Here is a 15857-nt window from a genome sequence, read left to right on the forward strand (position 1 = left end):
GTCGCTGAAGTCGTGAACTCCTGGGTTCAAGTGATCCTTCCACCTCAGCCTCCTGAGTAGCTGAGACTACAAATGCCCACCACCATGCCTGGTTAATTTTTCTATTTTTACTAGAGAATGATACTCTGTCTCAAAAAAACAAAATACATTTTAAAAATCTCTGGTTAATGCCTCTCTTACCCTTGGGCAGCCTACCCAAGCAGCATCAATGCCTTCTGAGTTGCCTCAGAAACTCAAACTGAAATTCCCCTTCCAACCACCTCCCTGCAGCCCAGCTGCTCCACTTACCTGCCTCCTGCCTCCAGGTGGAGCCCTTAGACCCCAAGAGCCGGCTTGTGGCTTTCACTCTTACCAGATAAGCTGTTTCAGTGTCTTTTGCTTTGGGAAAAGATTAATTGGACCCTGTCACTCTCTCCTTAAGGGATCTTGACATGAGAAAAAATTAATTCCCCACTGGAAGCTCTATCTATGCAACTTCAGCTTTCCCTGTTAGCCATGTTTGCAGCAGGAGGCTCATTTAATCATGCGCCTTCAGGATTGGAAAAATAACACAGAAACAGCTGACCACAGCCATAGCCCCAGGTTATCTGCTGTAGGTGTGTTTTCTTTTTATTTCTTTTCTGTTATTTCATACTGGCTATGTCCTGACCATCTTGGTTCTGGTTAAAGCTGTGACTAGGCGATGCCTGTAGGTCAGTGGGTAGAGCACCAGACACATACACCAAGGCTGGCAGGTTCGAACCCTGCCCGGGCCAGCTAAAACAATAACTACAACAACAAAAAAAAATAGCCAGGTGTTGTGGAAGGCACTTGTAGTCCCAGCTACTTGGGAGGCTGAGGCAAGAGAATCGCTTAAGCCCAAGAGTTTGAGGTTGCTGTAAGCTGTGATGCCACAGCACTCTACCCAGGGCAACATAGTGAGACTCTGTCTCAAATAAATAAATAAAGTTGTAACTAATCTTTATAGTTAACCACCTCTGGACACACAAAAGCAGAATTTCTACCCAGGTCTGCAGAAGTCCAAAGCCTATGCTCCTGACCATGGCATTATGCTTCTATTCATTGTATTAGTTACCAGAAGGGGAGTATCAGTCCGCCATTGATAGTGGGTTTGTCTATTTCTCCTCTGAGATCCGCCAGTGTCTGCTTTATGTATTTTCAACCTATTATGAGAGGCATACAAATTTAGAACTGTTATAATCATTACATGTCCCTCTTGATCTCTAATAATTGTTCTTGCCATAAAGTCTAATTTGTCTGATACTAATACTGCCACACCAACTTTCTTTGGGTTAGTCTTGCATTTTCCATCTTTTAACTGCTTCAGTAACTTACTTGGGTATCATTCTACTATATACTTTTGTGGCTTTTTTACCTATTTGTAAAGTCACTTATACTTTTTAGTTCTGAAACACAAGACTGGGAAAAGCAACAAAGAAGAAAATAAGGAGATTTGAAGGAGGACACTAAGCCCTACAGGACAAGCCTCAAGACTGACTTGTACTCTCCTTAGGCAACTAGATGTGAAGACAGGTTACAGCAGGGTTTAGGAAAACCAGTACTTTTCATCAACATAATGCCCACTCATGTAGGATATGCCTAATAGGGGCCAAATTAGAGACCTGTTTATTCACAGATACTAACCAAACAAGCACACTGGAGTACATTGTACAAATCAGTCAAACAGATATAAATGGTGTCGGCTGGGTGTGGTGGCTCATGCCTGTAATCCCAGCACTTGGGAGGTCGAAGAGAATGGATTGATGGAGCTCACAGGTTAGAAACCAGCCTGAGGGGCGGCGCCTGTGGCTCAGTCAGTAAGGTGCCGGCCCCATATACTGAGGGTGGCGGGTTCAAACCCAGCCCCAGCTGAACTGCAACCAAAAAATAGCCGGGCGTTGTGGCGGGCGCCTGTAGTCCCAGCTACTCGGGAGGCTGAGGCAGGCAAATCGCTTAAGCCCAGGAGTTGGAGGTTGCTGTGAGCTGTGTGAGGCCACGGCACTCTACCGAGGGCCATAAAGTGAGACTCTGTCTCTACAAAAAAAATAAAAAAAAAAGAAACCAGCCTGAGCTGGATCGAGACCCCGTCTCTAAAAATAGCTGGTGTTGTGGTGGGCACCTGTAGTCCCAGCTACTCCGGAGGCTGAAGCAAGAGAATCACTTGAGCCCAAGAGTTTGAGGTTGCTGTGAGCTGTGATGCCATTGCACTCTACCAAGGGAGACAAAGTGAGACTCTAAAAATAAAATACAGTAAGTGGTGTCGCAATCATTCCAAGTCAAACTATTTTATTATCCAAGACACTCCTTCTGTGATCACAGGAGGAAGGCACCTGAGACCTCACTCCTCAGCACTCTGTGTGCTGACGTAGTTCTGGAGAAGCGCCTGCGCCTCTGCCCGCCGGCTCATCTTGGTGGCCTTGCCCTGAAAACGGCCTTTCTTCCCTGCTCCTTTGCCTTCCAGGACCTCAGCCACCCTAGAGAACAGAGATACAGTCAGGCGGAAGGTCTCTGAAGAGAAAAAGCTACCAAAAAATCCAAGGGCAGCCCTGAATCTTTCCCTGGGGCCTAGGGGAGGGAGAGGATGAGTAAACTACTTCTAGAAAGTCTTAAAAATACACATGGCCAGGCCGTGCCTGTGGCTCAAGGAGTAGGGCACCGGTCCCATATGCTGGAGGTGGTGGGTTCAAACCTAGCCCAGACCAAAAACCACAAAAAAAAAAAAAAAAAATACACATGGCCAGGGGCGGTGGCTTATGCCTGTAATCCCAGCACTCTGGGAGGCTGGGGGGTGGAGGGGGATTGCTTGAGCTCATAAGTGCAAGACCAGCCTGAGCCAGAGCGAGACCCCCCATCTCTAAAAAGTAGCCTGTCATTGTGGCAGGCGCCTGTAGTCCCAGCTACTTGGGAGGCTGAGGCAAGAAAATCACTTAAGTTCAAGAATTTGAGGTTGCTGTGAGCTGTGACGCCACCTGAACTCCTGGGCTCAAGTGATCTTCCACCTCAGCCTCCTGAGTAAGCTGGGACTACAAGTGCCCATCTATCCAGGGTGACAAAGTGAGACTCTATCTCAAAAAAAAAAAAAAAAAACTTGCATGTGTGCACAAAGATCTATGTACCCTATTCCCTACAAGAATGGATAACTGGAAACAACATAAGAGTCTATGAATGGGGCTAGTTGCATCTCCAGGGAGCAAGGTGAGTGCATTCTAAGGATAAGGAGCTGCAAACACAAATGTGCTCATACCCAGCAGCAGTGAAGCTGGGTGTGAGCAAAGGCAGGACCAGTGGCACACCGCAGAGGTCTAAAGAGGGCAGTCACTGCTCACTCAGTCCCTGCCAGCTACTACCACATTGGAACGTAGGCCCAGGCTTGCTGGATCTTTTTTTTTTTTTCGATGAGAAAAGATAGAGCTCTACATTTTTACATAAAATTCTCCTAATTTTAAGATGCAGCAAATAATTCTGAGAATTTAAGACAGTGGCCGGGAGTGGTAGCCCATGCCTGTAATCCTAGCACTCTGGGAGGGTAAGGCAGGTGGGTGGCTTTAACACACAAGTTTGAGACCAGCCTGAGGAAGAGTGAGACCAAACAGAAAAACTAGCAGGACTTTGTGGAAGGCGCCTGTAGTCCCAGTTACTCGGGAGGCTGAGCCAGAATTGCCTGAGCCCAAGGTTTTGAGCTTGGTTGAGTTATAATGATGCCACAGCACTCTACCCAAGGGGCTCCATCCCCCTCTAAAAAAAAAAAAAAAAAAGAAAGAAAATTTAAAACAGTGCACAAGGGAGAAGTGTGTGAATGAGAGGAACACATGGGGGTTTGGGGGCTGGCAACTTTCTATTTCACAAGCTGGGTGGTGATTATGCCGATGTTTGCTTTATAATTAATCATCATATTATACTGTGCATTTGTGTTTAATGACATTTCATATGCTACAGTTCACAAAAAAAAATTTTTTTTTGATACAGAGTCTCACTCTGTTGCCCAGACTAGAGCACCATGTTGTCAGCTAGCTCACAGCAACCTCAAACTTCTGGATTCAAGTGATCCTCCTGCCTCAGCTTCCTGAATATGTGGGACTAGAGGCACTCACGACAATGCCTAATATTTCTATTGTTTTAGTAGCGATGGGGTCTCCCTTTTTTTCCTTTGAGACAGAGTTTCACTTGGCTCCCCTCAGTAGAGTGTCATGGCATTATAGCTCACAGCAACCTCAAACTCTTGCACTTTTAAGCAATTCTCTTGTCTCAGCCTCCCAAGTAGCTGGAACTACAGGCACCCACCACAATGCTCAGCTATTTAGAAAAAGGGTCTTGCTTTGGCTCAGGCTGGTCATGAACCTGTGAGCTCAAGCAATCCACCTGTCTCAGCCTTTCAGAGTGCTAAGATTACAGGCATAAGCCACCTCACCTAGCCTGTCAACCAAGAGTTCAAGGTTGATGTGAGCTGTGACGCCCATGGGGTCTCCTTCTTGCTTAGGCTAGTCTCAAACTCCTGAGCTCAAAGGATCCTCCTACCTCAGCCTCCCAGAGTGCTAGTATTACAGGCATGAACCACTGTGCCTGGATGCAATTTTTTTTTTTTTTTTGAGACAGAGTCTCACAATGTCACCCTCAGTAGAGCACCACGACAGCACAGCTCACAGCAACCTCAAATTCTTGGGCTTAAGCAATTCTCTGCCTCAGCCTCCTGAGTAACTGGGACTACAGGTGCCTGCCACAACACCCAGCTATTTTTTTTTTTTTTTTTAGACAGAGCCTCAAGCTGTCACCCTGGGTGGAATACCGTGGCATCACAGCTCACAGCAACCTCCAACTCCTGGGCTCAAGCAAGTCTCCTGCCTCCGCCTCCCAAGTAGCTGGGACTACAGGTGCCCGCCACAACGCCTGGCTATTTTTTTTTTTGGTTGCAGCCATCATTGTTGTTTGGCGGGCCGGGGCTGGATTTGAATCCACCAGCTCAGGTGTACGTGGCTGGCGCTTTAGCCGCTTGAGCCACAGGCGCCAACACCCAGCTATTTTTTGGTTGGAGTTGTCATTGTTGTTTAGCAAGCCCAGGGTGGGCTTGAACCCACCAGCCTTGGTGCATGTGGCCGGTGCCATAACCACTGTGATACAGGTGCTGAGCCTGGATGCGATTTTTTAAGTTAAAAAAAATCTCTTAGGGTGGCGCCTGTGGCTCTAAGGGATAGGGCACTGGCCCCATATGCCAGAGGTGGCGGGTTCAAACCCAGCCCCGGCCAAAAAACAAACAAACAAAAAAATCTCTGTAAAGGCCGGGCATAGTGGCTCACGCCTATACTCCTAGCACTGTGGGTGGCTGAGGTGGGTGGACAGCTTGAGCTCACAGGTTCAAGCTAAAAGCAAGACCCCTGTCTCTACTAAAAATAGAAAAACTGAGGCAAGAGGATTGCTAAAGCCCAAGATTTGGAGATTGCTATGAGCTATGATGTCACAGCACTACCCAGGGCAACAGCTTGAGACTGTCTCCAAAAAAAAAAAAAAATCTCTGTTAAAAAAAAGACTTAAATGTTGGTGGCGGCGCCTGTGGCTCAGTGAGTAGGGCGCCGGCCCCATATACCGAGGGTAGTGGGTTCAAACCCAGGCCCAGCCGAACTGCAACAACAAAAAAAAAATAGCCAGTGTTGTGGCGGGCGCCTGTAGTCCCAGCTGCTCGGGAGGCTGAGGCAAGAGAATCACATAAGCCCAAGAGCTGGAGGTTGCTGTGAGCCGTGTGACGCCACGGCACTCTACCCGAGGGCGGTACAGTGAGACTCTGTCTCTACAAAAAAAAAAAAAAAAATGGGCAGCGCCTGTGGCTCAAAGGGGTAGGACTCTGGTCCCATATGCCGGAGGTGGTGGGTTCAAACCCAGCCCTGGCCAAAAAAAAAAAAAAAAAGACTTAAATGTTGGGCATTGCCTGTGGCTCATGGAGTAGGGCACCGGTTCCATATGCCAGAGATGGAGGGTTAAAACCCAGCCCCGACCAAAAACCACAAAAAAAAAAAAAAGACTTAAATGTTGGCTCGGTGCCTGTAGCTCAGTGGCTAGGGCACCAGCCACATACACCGAAGCTGGCAGGTTTGAATCCAACCAGGGCCTGCCAAACAACAATGACAATTACAACCAAAAAATAAAAATAGCTGGGTGTTGTGGCAGGCGCCTGTAGTCCCAGCTACTCGGGAGGCTAAGGCAAGAGAATCGCTGAAGCCCAAGAGTTTGAGGTTGCTGTGAGCTGTGACGCCATGGCACTCTACCAAGGGCGACAAAGTGAGACTGTCTCAAACAAACAAAAAAGACTTAAATGTTCATTATTGCAGGTAGGTTTTGAGGTGTGTAATGGTATTTTCTATACTCTGAGAATCAAAATTCAAAATAATTAAAACAAAATGGAAAATAAATAAATAGTGCACAGTCCAAAGCAGTCTACAGTCCACACATAGCTGCCTGTCAGGATCTCTCACTACCACTTGGGTTCTCCTTCACATTCTCCTTCACTGTTTTCCAGTGAACACATATTCTTCAGAGCCAAAGAGGACTCTGAAAACTCTAAATGCCAGAAAGAATACAGGTCATATAACGCCATATCTAATTATTTTTTTTTCTTTCTTGCCTGTGTTGTGAATAGAATGACATTGCAGATACCATGGCCTTTTTTTTTTTTCTTTTTAAAGAATTTTTTTTTTTTTTGTAGAGACAGAGTCTCACTTTATGGCCCTCTGTAGAGTGCTGTGGCCCCACACAGCTCACAGCAACCTCCAACTCCTGGGCTTAAGCGATTCTCTTGCCTCAGCCTCCCGAGCAGCTGGGACTACAGGCGCCCGCCACAACGCCCGGCTATTTTTTGGTTGCAGTTTGGCCGGGGCTGGGTTTGAACCCTCCACCCTCAGTACATGGGGCCGGCGCCTTACCGACTGAGCCACAGGTGCCGCCCACCATGGCCTTTTTAATCATTACAGGGCTAGATCTGTAGGTTAATAGGTTACAGGTGCTCTCACTTGCGCAGGAGCATCCCAGTAGGATTTACCTGGGCCCCAGGATCTCCACAGCCTCAGCTGGCCCTGCCAGTAAGAAGAGCCCAGCACTTTTCTCATCACCAACAGTTAAGAACAGGAGGGTCTCCTAGGAGGTAAGACAAGGACATGAGCCCTGATATTTGAGAATGTGGAAATAACTCCCCCAGCCCTGCTCTCTCCCTAACCCATGGAATGATGCTCCTGCTGCATGATGACACAGTCCTCTAATCTGGTCCATTAGGGCCAAGAAACTTTTTGAGAGTGACCATGGGAACTTAGGTTAAACATTAAGAAGGAAGCAGAAGACCAAACAAAATGCCTTTCATGGTTTGACTCCTCCCAACCTTTCCAACCTATCCCCCATTATGCTCGTTGTACCTGCCACTGCCTACACCACATTTCCCTCTGCCCAGCGCCTCTCTTCCTAATCTGTCTGATGAGCTATCAGTAGTCTCCAAGGCCCATTCCCTAAAGCCTCCCCACCCTCTCAGGCAATCTGCTCCTCTGCCTCTAGCATTTATCACTCTAAATTATAAATGTTGGCACACATTTGTCTCCCAGACTAGAACTTAGCTCCTTAGGAATCAGTACTATTTACACAGAAGAATTATGCCTGATGCACATAAGGCAAAACAAAACAAAAAAAGTTTGGGAATAAATGCAAAAGAGACCTCTCTAAAGACTGTTAGGTAGGGGAAGGGCAAGTAAAGCTAGAGGCAGAGGAGAATGGATGGGATGGCCTTCATGCAGCCTTCCAACCTCTCTATTTCTAATATTGGATTCTCAGCACATGGAAACCTGGGTGGCTTGGAGGAGCTAAAGCTCTGATAAAAGGAGCTCAGAAGCCATAGCCCCAGAAAGAGCAATAGTACAGATCTAGTTAATACCTAAAATGGAGCATGGCTCACAGCTATGCTAAGAAAACAGCATTGAATCAATTTCTATTCCCTACTCTTCACATGTTAATATGGAGGGACTTGAGCTAAACCAACACTGCTCACTTATGTCTATCTCCCTAGAGCTCTACCTGGGGCAAAGTATAGAATCTCACATTCCTCTTACCTCTGACCCAATCTCATTAGCAATGATATTCATGAACTCAGAATCACCCTCCTTCCTACAACAAAAGATACAGACATGAGATCCTGGTTGGAGTGACTGGCTGTAGAACTGCTGGAAGCCTGGCCCATCCTCATGAGTCTGGCCTCTCTGCTGCCTGTTTGTGCAAGTAAAGTCCCAGATCCCTCAGCAAGAGAAAGAGTGCTTGCTGATGACCAGCAAGATGTCCTTCTCAGCCTTGGCAGCTTCTAAACTAGCTCTGGGTTGTTTCTGTCTCCCTTACACAGGATTGACCAGGATAAGCAGAGATGTTAGATGGTGACAGAGGTGAGGCAAGGTGCTAATGAAAGATACAGGTTACAGAGATGTTAATATCAAACCAGGAAACCTGGTAGGTAACATATGTCTTAGGGTCTACTCAGCCGTGAGAGGAACCAGTTGAGGAACCCGCCTCCCACAGTACCCTATATACAGGGGAAATGGCAGAGCCCTAAAACGAACATAGCCATTACTAATTTCTCACCTATGTAATGTGACCACACCTCCCCAGTCTGAGCTGTTCCTGAGGCTGTGGGCAATGTGCACAGCCAGGTCTCTGAGCAAATTCAGGTTGTTCTGGAATAGATGACAACTCAGTAGATAGGTGAACAGGATAACAAAAGAGCACCAGCTTTCTTCACTCTCCCCTCACCCCCCTTTGACAAAGTACACATCTGGTTAGGCAGAGGGCCAAGTCCAGAGATCCTATTCCAGACAAATTCCATGCCCTTTCCATCCTCCATGGAATAAATCACCTTCTGCAGCAGTTTGGTGGCGTTCTGGAGCTTTTTCACTGCTTCCACATGATCCTCTGCTCCACACCTGTGAGAGAAAGATGAATGGAAACATATCTGGCTTCCCAGTAGCTTCTGGTGTTGAGGTGCCTCCCTACAGATGGGGACTTAGGGATATGCTTAGGAGGTCCGTTATGAAATTGGGGGAAAGAATACAAAGGAACAAACCATTTTGCCTGGGTCTGATTCACTATGCAAAGCATTTTATCATTTGTGATTGCATTTTATCTCCTAGAGGTAAAAGATTATTCTGTCTCCCTTACAGGCAAGAAGACTAAGCTCCATGGTGTCCAGGATCTGAGAAAAAGGAGGCAATTGAAGAGGGCATACTTAAGCAGAGCGGTCAGTGCTTTTTCAGTTCCATGACTTCTCTCCATCCACTTTAGCACCCGGTTCCCAGCCAGAAATATCAGGTTGGTTTTGTTCTTTTTCCCTTTCTCAGTGCCCAGAATCTTAATGACCTACAGGAGGCACGGGGTTAACATAAACACAAACACATATGCTTAAACCACAGTGAGTGCTTGAACCTGAGGGTAGTTCTGAAGCAATGAAGGGGAGATTTCACTCAGGAATCCCCAACTGACCCCCTACCACTTTGAGCCCTGCTATGATCCCCACTCCTGATAGCCTCTTAACCACTCAAAAGCCCTTCCTTACCTACCTGAAGGTCACTGAGATTGCTCACATGGGTCCCACAGCACATATTGGAATCAACACCCTTGATGGTAACAACTCGAATGGGCCCAGCATGATCATCTGGCAAACCCCGGCCTCTCACCTAGAGTAAAGGGGAGGAAGAAGGGCTATCTGAATTTTGATGAGGAACCCTTGGAGAGCCCTTCTGCAGAAGCCACCCCACTGGCTCACCCCTCACCTGCTCCACCTCAGGATCATCCAGGCTCAGTTCTCCCACGTTCACAGGCAGCCGATCTCTGATTTTTTCATTGACACTCTGCTCAATGGCAGCTAATTGCTCTGTAGTCACGGAAGGGCTGTCCAGCTCAATGACACTCCGGAGTCTCCCTAACTCCCTGCCAGAAGGAACAGCGGTCACAGGATGCTGATGATGACAATAATAAGTTAACAAAGGATATTCATATCAATGATCTAACCCCCCTACACACAAGGTAGGGAATGTCATTCTCATCTTACAGGTAAAGGGTATTAAAGAACATGACTAAGATCATGCAGTCAGTGAGTGGTAGGGCCAGGATGCACCCTCTACGTCTTTGGGCTCCAAAGTCCATGTTCTTTCCTAAGCAAAAGCAAATGTCACTTCTTTCATCCTTTTCCTTTCCCTGAGGAACACAAGGTAATCCCATCACCTCATCTTCTTTTTTTTTTTTTTGTAGAGACAGAGTCTCACTTTATGGCCCTCGGTAAAGTGCCATAGCATCACAGCTCACAGCAACCTCCAACTCCTGGGCTTAAGCGATTCTCTTGCCTCAGCTTCCCGAGTAGCTGGGACTACAGGCGCCCGCCACAACGCCCGGCTACCATCACCTCATCTTCAAGAGGAAGAGAAGAACAGAGCCAATTCTGAACACTATCCTCTCTTTTTTTTTTTTTTTGTAGAGACAAGAGTCTCACTTTATGGCCCTCAGTAGAGAGCCATGGCATCACACAGCTCACAGCAACCTCCAACTCCTGGGCTTAAGCGATTCTCTTGCCTCAGCCTCCCAAGTAGCTGGGACTACAGGCGCCCGCAACAACGCCCAGCTATTTTTTGGTTGCAGTTCAGCCGGGGCCGGGTTTGAACCCACTACCCTCGGTATATGGGGCCGGCGCCTTACCAACTGAGCCACAGGCACTGCCCACACTATCCTCTCTTTTATCCTCCTCCTCCCTGACCCATGATAGAGAATGGAGCTGGTGGTCAAGGGACCCTCAGGGGTTAATCTCTTGTGTCTCCCACTTACCATGATGTTGTCTTCAGCCTAAACAGATGGTCAGCAACTGCTGTGATGAGATGCTGCCCTAAGCAAAGAGAAGGAAATGAGAAAAGTGAGAAGCCCAGACAGGCACATATTCCTACAATGATAAAAATCATAGAAATTCTCCTTATTGAAAACCTACTAGGGACTGGGTAATACACTTTAGATATTTTATTGAAAATCATCATGAGAATTCTACAAAAGGCTTTATAAGACTCTTTTTTTTTTTTTTTTGAGACAGAGTCTCACTATGTCACCCTCGGTAGAGTGCCGTGGCATCACAGCCCATAGCAACCTCAAACTCTTGGGCTTAAGCGATTCTTTTGCCTTAGCCTCCCAAGTAGCTGGGATTACAGGCACCTACCACAACACCTGGCTATGATTTGTTGTTGTTGTCATCGTCATTTAGCAGGCCCAGGCCAGGTTTGAACCTGCCAGCCCCGATGTATGTGGCCAGCGCCCTAATCACTGAGCATGGGCACCTATAAAGCTATTTCACAGACCAGGAAACAAAAGCCTAGGGACATCAAATAACTTGCCAAAGCAACGTAGCTTATCAGAGGCAGGATTTGAACTTAAGTTCTAATGTGTAGCATTCATTTATTCACAAATATTTACAGAGTACCTACCACATGCAAGGTGCAGCATTTGACTTAAAGATACAGCAGCATCCCTGGTTGATAAGTGAGGATAAGGAGGAAGAGTAGAAAAAAGAGGAAGAAGAGGAAAAGGAGAAGGAAAAATAGGAATTGACTAAGAAGGCAGTGGCAACACGACAGACAAAGGCCTTGAGGAGGAAAGGAAGAGGATTGTTTGGGAGTCAAGAGATAGCCAGCATGACCAGGATGCAGGATGCAGAAAGCAGGAGGGGGCCGGACACCAGGTGAGGAGGGAAGAGTAGAGAAAGGCCAGCTCCAGTAGGGCTTGTAGGCCACAAGGAGTTCGGCCTAACACAAAGAGCTTTAAGCAGAGGAGTAACACGATCAGATTTTCATTTTTATGAGATTGGTCTGGCTGCTCTGTGGAGAACAGGCTACAGAGGAGCAAGACTGAATGTGGGTGATCAGCCAAGAAAGTATTAGGGCCCAGGGAGAACACAATGAGAACTGGGACTAGGATGACTAGAGTCACAGTGGAAGGAAGTAGAAAAATACTTAGAAAATAAACTGACAGGGCTCAGTGACTGGCTATCCCCAAAGAGGTATTTCAAACTTCCAGGATTTGAGCAGCTGGGTATATGCTGACACCCTGCACCAAACATACAGAGTGCTAATGGAAGACCCGTGGGGAGGGGCAGGCTCTTCATTTCATTCTAGACATTTTGAGTTTGAAAAGCCTATAATACATCCAGATGGAAATATCAAGTCAGAACCTGGTAATACTTAAATCCAGCAGGTATTCTCATATTTTTAATTGTTCATATTGCTTCTATAACAATTAGCATATCTTGTCTGAATCACAGCTGATCTGAGTAGATCTGTCTCTTCCTAAAGGTTAACTCCTGGAGAACCCAAACCACGTCTCAATTGCCATGGCATCCCATATACAGCAACTGCCCCTCCTACCCCCATCCCACCCCACTTGCCTGAATGCTGCTGCATGTGGTCAAACCTCCGCTCCCAGTCCACCCGGACCAGGACCTGGCTCCCAGGGGCCAACGGTGTCTGTACAAAATGATCAGCCTGCGCCCCCCGGCGGGTCACTCTCAGCACAGAGATATCATTGATTGTACCACGGTCATCAGGCTGGGGGAAAGAAGTAAAGATAATCAATGGTGAGGCAGAGCACCCTAACTCCTAGAAACTAAGATATGCTGGGGACTGTGTGACAGACCCAGAATTTGAGCTCCCTAAGGAAAAAGGATGAGGTAATGCCTTTGTTCCACAAGAGGATTCTCTGTCCTTTTTACTCTAAACACCTTTGTATTTTGATCTCCAGAACAGCATATCAGAATCAAAACAGAAAGAGATTGTAACTACAGCAATGAATATTTTAGTAAAACCCAAAGGAAACTCTCATTGCCTTAGATTCTTATTTTTAATGCTTCTAAAATGATCTAAATTTTCCTCCCTCCATTCCATCTTCTACACTGCTGCCAGAATTAGATTAAAAAATGTTCATTCACTTTAAATAAAGCATCAAGTGCCAACTGCTTACAAGACACTGTGCCAGCTCACGAATACAATGTAAACAATACATGGTCCTTCCTGGAACTTAAGACTCTGAAAAACAGAGACTGGAAAACAGGCATTTACAATATGATCTACAACATTCCATAATTATAAAAAAGTATATGGTGCTAGAGAACCTCAAAGGAAAGAGACTTAACAGTCTTTCGGGACCAGAGAAGACTTCCTGAAAGAATTAACGTCTAAATCACTTTTTATTTTATTTTATTTTTTTGTAGAGACAGAGTCTCACTGTACCGCCCTCGGGTAGAGTGCCGTGGCGTCACACGGCTCACAGCAACCTTTAACTCTTGGGCTTACACGATTCTCTTGCCTCAGCCTCCCGAGCAGCTGGGACTACAGGTGCCCGCCACAACGCCCGGCTATTTTTTGGTTGCAGTTTGGCCGGGGCTGGGTCCGAACCCGCCACCCTCGGCATATGGGGCCGGCGCTCTACTCACTGAGCCACAGACGCCGCCCATAATTCACTTTTTAAGGTGAAGGAACATTTTTGGACCTCATCTTTCTATGGATACTTGAAATTACAGGTTTTCCTTCAGCAGATCAGGATACCTCCATGATGAGAAAATCACTATAATGACACTGATATGAAATTGAAACTTTCTCACTAACAAATCTACTAAACACATTCTCTTGTGTAACATCGTTGCCTATGAACTTGCACAATTCACCCCTTTTTTTTCTTTTCTTTCTGTTTTTTTTTGCAGTTTTTGGCTGGGGCTGAGTTTGAACTCACCACCTCCGGCATATGGGGCCAGTGCCCTACTCCTTTGAGCCACAGGCGCCACCCTTTTTCTTTTTTTTGAGACAAAGTCTCACTTTGATGCCCTAGGTAGAGTGCCATGGTATCATAGCTCACAGCAACCTTAAACTCTTGGGCTCAAGAGATTCTCTTATTTTAGCCTCCCAAGTAGCTGGGACTACAAGCAACTGCCACAGTGCCGGGTTATTTTTAGAGACCAGGTCTCACTCTTGCTCAGGCTGGTCTTGATCGAACCCATGAGGTTAGGAGATCCACCCACCTCAGCCTCCCAGAGTGCTAGGGTTATAGGCATGAGACACCGCACCCAAACTCTCATCGGTTTCTTGAATGAAGTGCACACACCTTAATACACCTTTCAAGGCCCTCTGAACTGACCCCCAATTACCTTTCCAAGGTCATCGGTCATCAACATACAACTATATCAGACTATTTATAACTAGACTTGTCAAATTCTCTCAGGCTTCCCTATCTTTCTGTTATTATCTGTGCCAGAAAAGCCTTGCCTGAGGCCAGGCTCATGGCTTAAACCTGTAATCCTAGCACTGTGGGAGGCAGTCAGGTGGATTGCTTGAGGTTAGGGTTCCAGATCAGCCTAAGAAACACAGCAAGATCAAATCTCTACAAAAAAATTAAAAAATTAGCCAGGCATAGTGGTGTATACCTGTAGACCTAGTTACTTGGGAGACTGAGGCAGGACAATCACTTGAGTCCAGGAGTTTGAGGTTGCAGTGAGCTATGATGAGACCACTTTCAGGTAACAGAGTGCGACACTTTTTTCTCTTTTATGAGACATGGTCTCACTCGGTTGCCCTAGCATCAAGTGCCCTAACATCATCATAGCTCACAGCAACCTCAAACTCTTGGTCAAGTGATCCCATGCCTCAGCTTCCTGAGTAGCTGGCCCACCACTATGCTCCCAGCTAGATTTTCTATTTTTAGTAGACATGGGGCCTCACTCTTGCTCAGGCTGGGATGCCCTTTCTTTAAAAGGAAAAAAAAACCCTCTCCCATAATGCCTTTGGTGTGTTATTACCCTCCTCTTCCATGTTCATGAGGTACTTCATTTGTAGTCTCTACCCCATCACAACACTGATAAGCCTGCTCTCTGCTGTGCTACTGTAACTCATCTATCTCATATTTAGTCCCTCAGGAGAATCTTTTTCAGTTCCCATCAAACACCCTAATCTTATCCCTACTTTAGGGCCTTTGCACGTGCTATTCTACCTGTCTGCAATACTCCTGCTCCCCCATCAGCATCACTAGATAATGGCAATGACTCACCCCCTCACTTCATTTAGGTCTTCATTTGCCCCTCATCAAGAAGAAAATCTCATCACTTTTTTGCCCTTTACTCGTTTTATTTTTATTACTTATTATACCAGGCATACACAGTTGTTTCCATGTAAGCAGAGATGCTAAATTATTCACCGTATAAAGCCTGGAATAATACCTAACATTTATCGTGCCTAGATAAGTACTTGTGGATTAACATTTCTTGAACGAATAACGAAATGAATCAAATTTATTATGGCTGAGAAAGAAAGGGGCAGGAAAGCATTTTCTGATTGAGCACAAAGGAATTTGAGGCTTCCTGGGAGGACTTCGGGCTTGATACCTGTCCCCCGCCCTCAGGGAAAAGCAGCGTGTCTTCCAGAACCACTTGGAACCCGCTCAGCACTTCTTTCTTGCCGTTGCTCCCTTCCGTCTGCAGCTCCGCGGGATTGCAGGAGACTACGGTGGTGGTGAACTGGGCAGAGAGGTACGAAAGTGTAAGCCCCGATCCCAGCCCTCTCCCCACCGGGACTGAATCCTTATCTCGGCATTCTCTTCCCGCCTCACGGTGCCCTCTCCCCAAACCGCCCCATCGGCGGCGCAGTGTCAGGTCCCTCGCCCATCGGGCCGCACCTCCCGGGCATAGCTGTCGCGCTGACACCGGAACGCCATCACTGCTGGCTGCGGGGCGCGCACACAAGTCGAAAAGCCTGAGAGGCGACGGACAGCGACGTGGGACAAACTTCGTTAAGGGCCGAGTCTCTGCGCAGAAGCAAGCGGGTAAAGACTGGGTG

At 46.8% G+C, this 15857-nt stretch overlaps 1 protein-coding gene across 1 annotated transcript; it reads right to left on the reverse strand.

Moving 5' to 3' along the window:
* Window positions 1-2274: 2274 nt before the first annotated feature.
* On the reverse strand, window positions 2275-15822 carry AARSD1 (alanyl-tRNA synthetase domain containing 1). The gene is made up of 12 exons (XM_053568924.1): window positions 15697-15822; window positions 15407-15538; window positions 12425-12584; window positions 10825-10882; window positions 9780-9936; window positions 9567-9683; window positions 9236-9366; window positions 8867-8933; window positions 8596-8687; window positions 8076-8130; window positions 7025-7119; window positions 2275-2474 (listed from the first exon to the last, which is right to left on the reverse strand). The coding sequence occupies exons 1-12, from the start codon at window positions 15733-15735 to the stop codon at window positions 2339-2341; spliced, it is 1239 nt and encodes a 412-aa protein (XP_053424899.1). The 5' UTR covers window positions 15736-15822; the 3' UTR covers window positions 2275-2338.
* Between the last annotated feature and the right edge of the window lie 35 nt (window positions 15823-15857).

The sequence above is a fragment of the Nycticebus coucang genome, chromosome 18, assembly GCF_027406575.1.
Source record: "Nycticebus coucang isolate mNycCou1 chromosome 18, mNycCou1.pri, whole genome shotgun sequence".
NCBI classification, from domain to species: Eukaryota; Metazoa; Chordata; class Mammalia; order Primates; family Lorisidae; genus Nycticebus; species Nycticebus coucang.

Coding starts and splice junctions, on each gene's coding strand:
- AARSD1 (XM_053568924.1), bottom strand. CDS start 15,735: ATGGCGTTCCGGTGTCAGCGCGACAGCTATGCCCGGGAG. Junction 12,585..15,406: donor TCCCTGAGGGCGGGGGACAG/GTATCAAGCCCG, acceptor TCTTTCCCCCAG/CCTGATGACCGTGGTACAAT. Junction 10,883..12,424: donor CCACATGCAGCAGCATTCAG/GCAAGTGGGGTG, acceptor CTCTTTGCTTAG/GGCAGCATCTCATCACAGCA.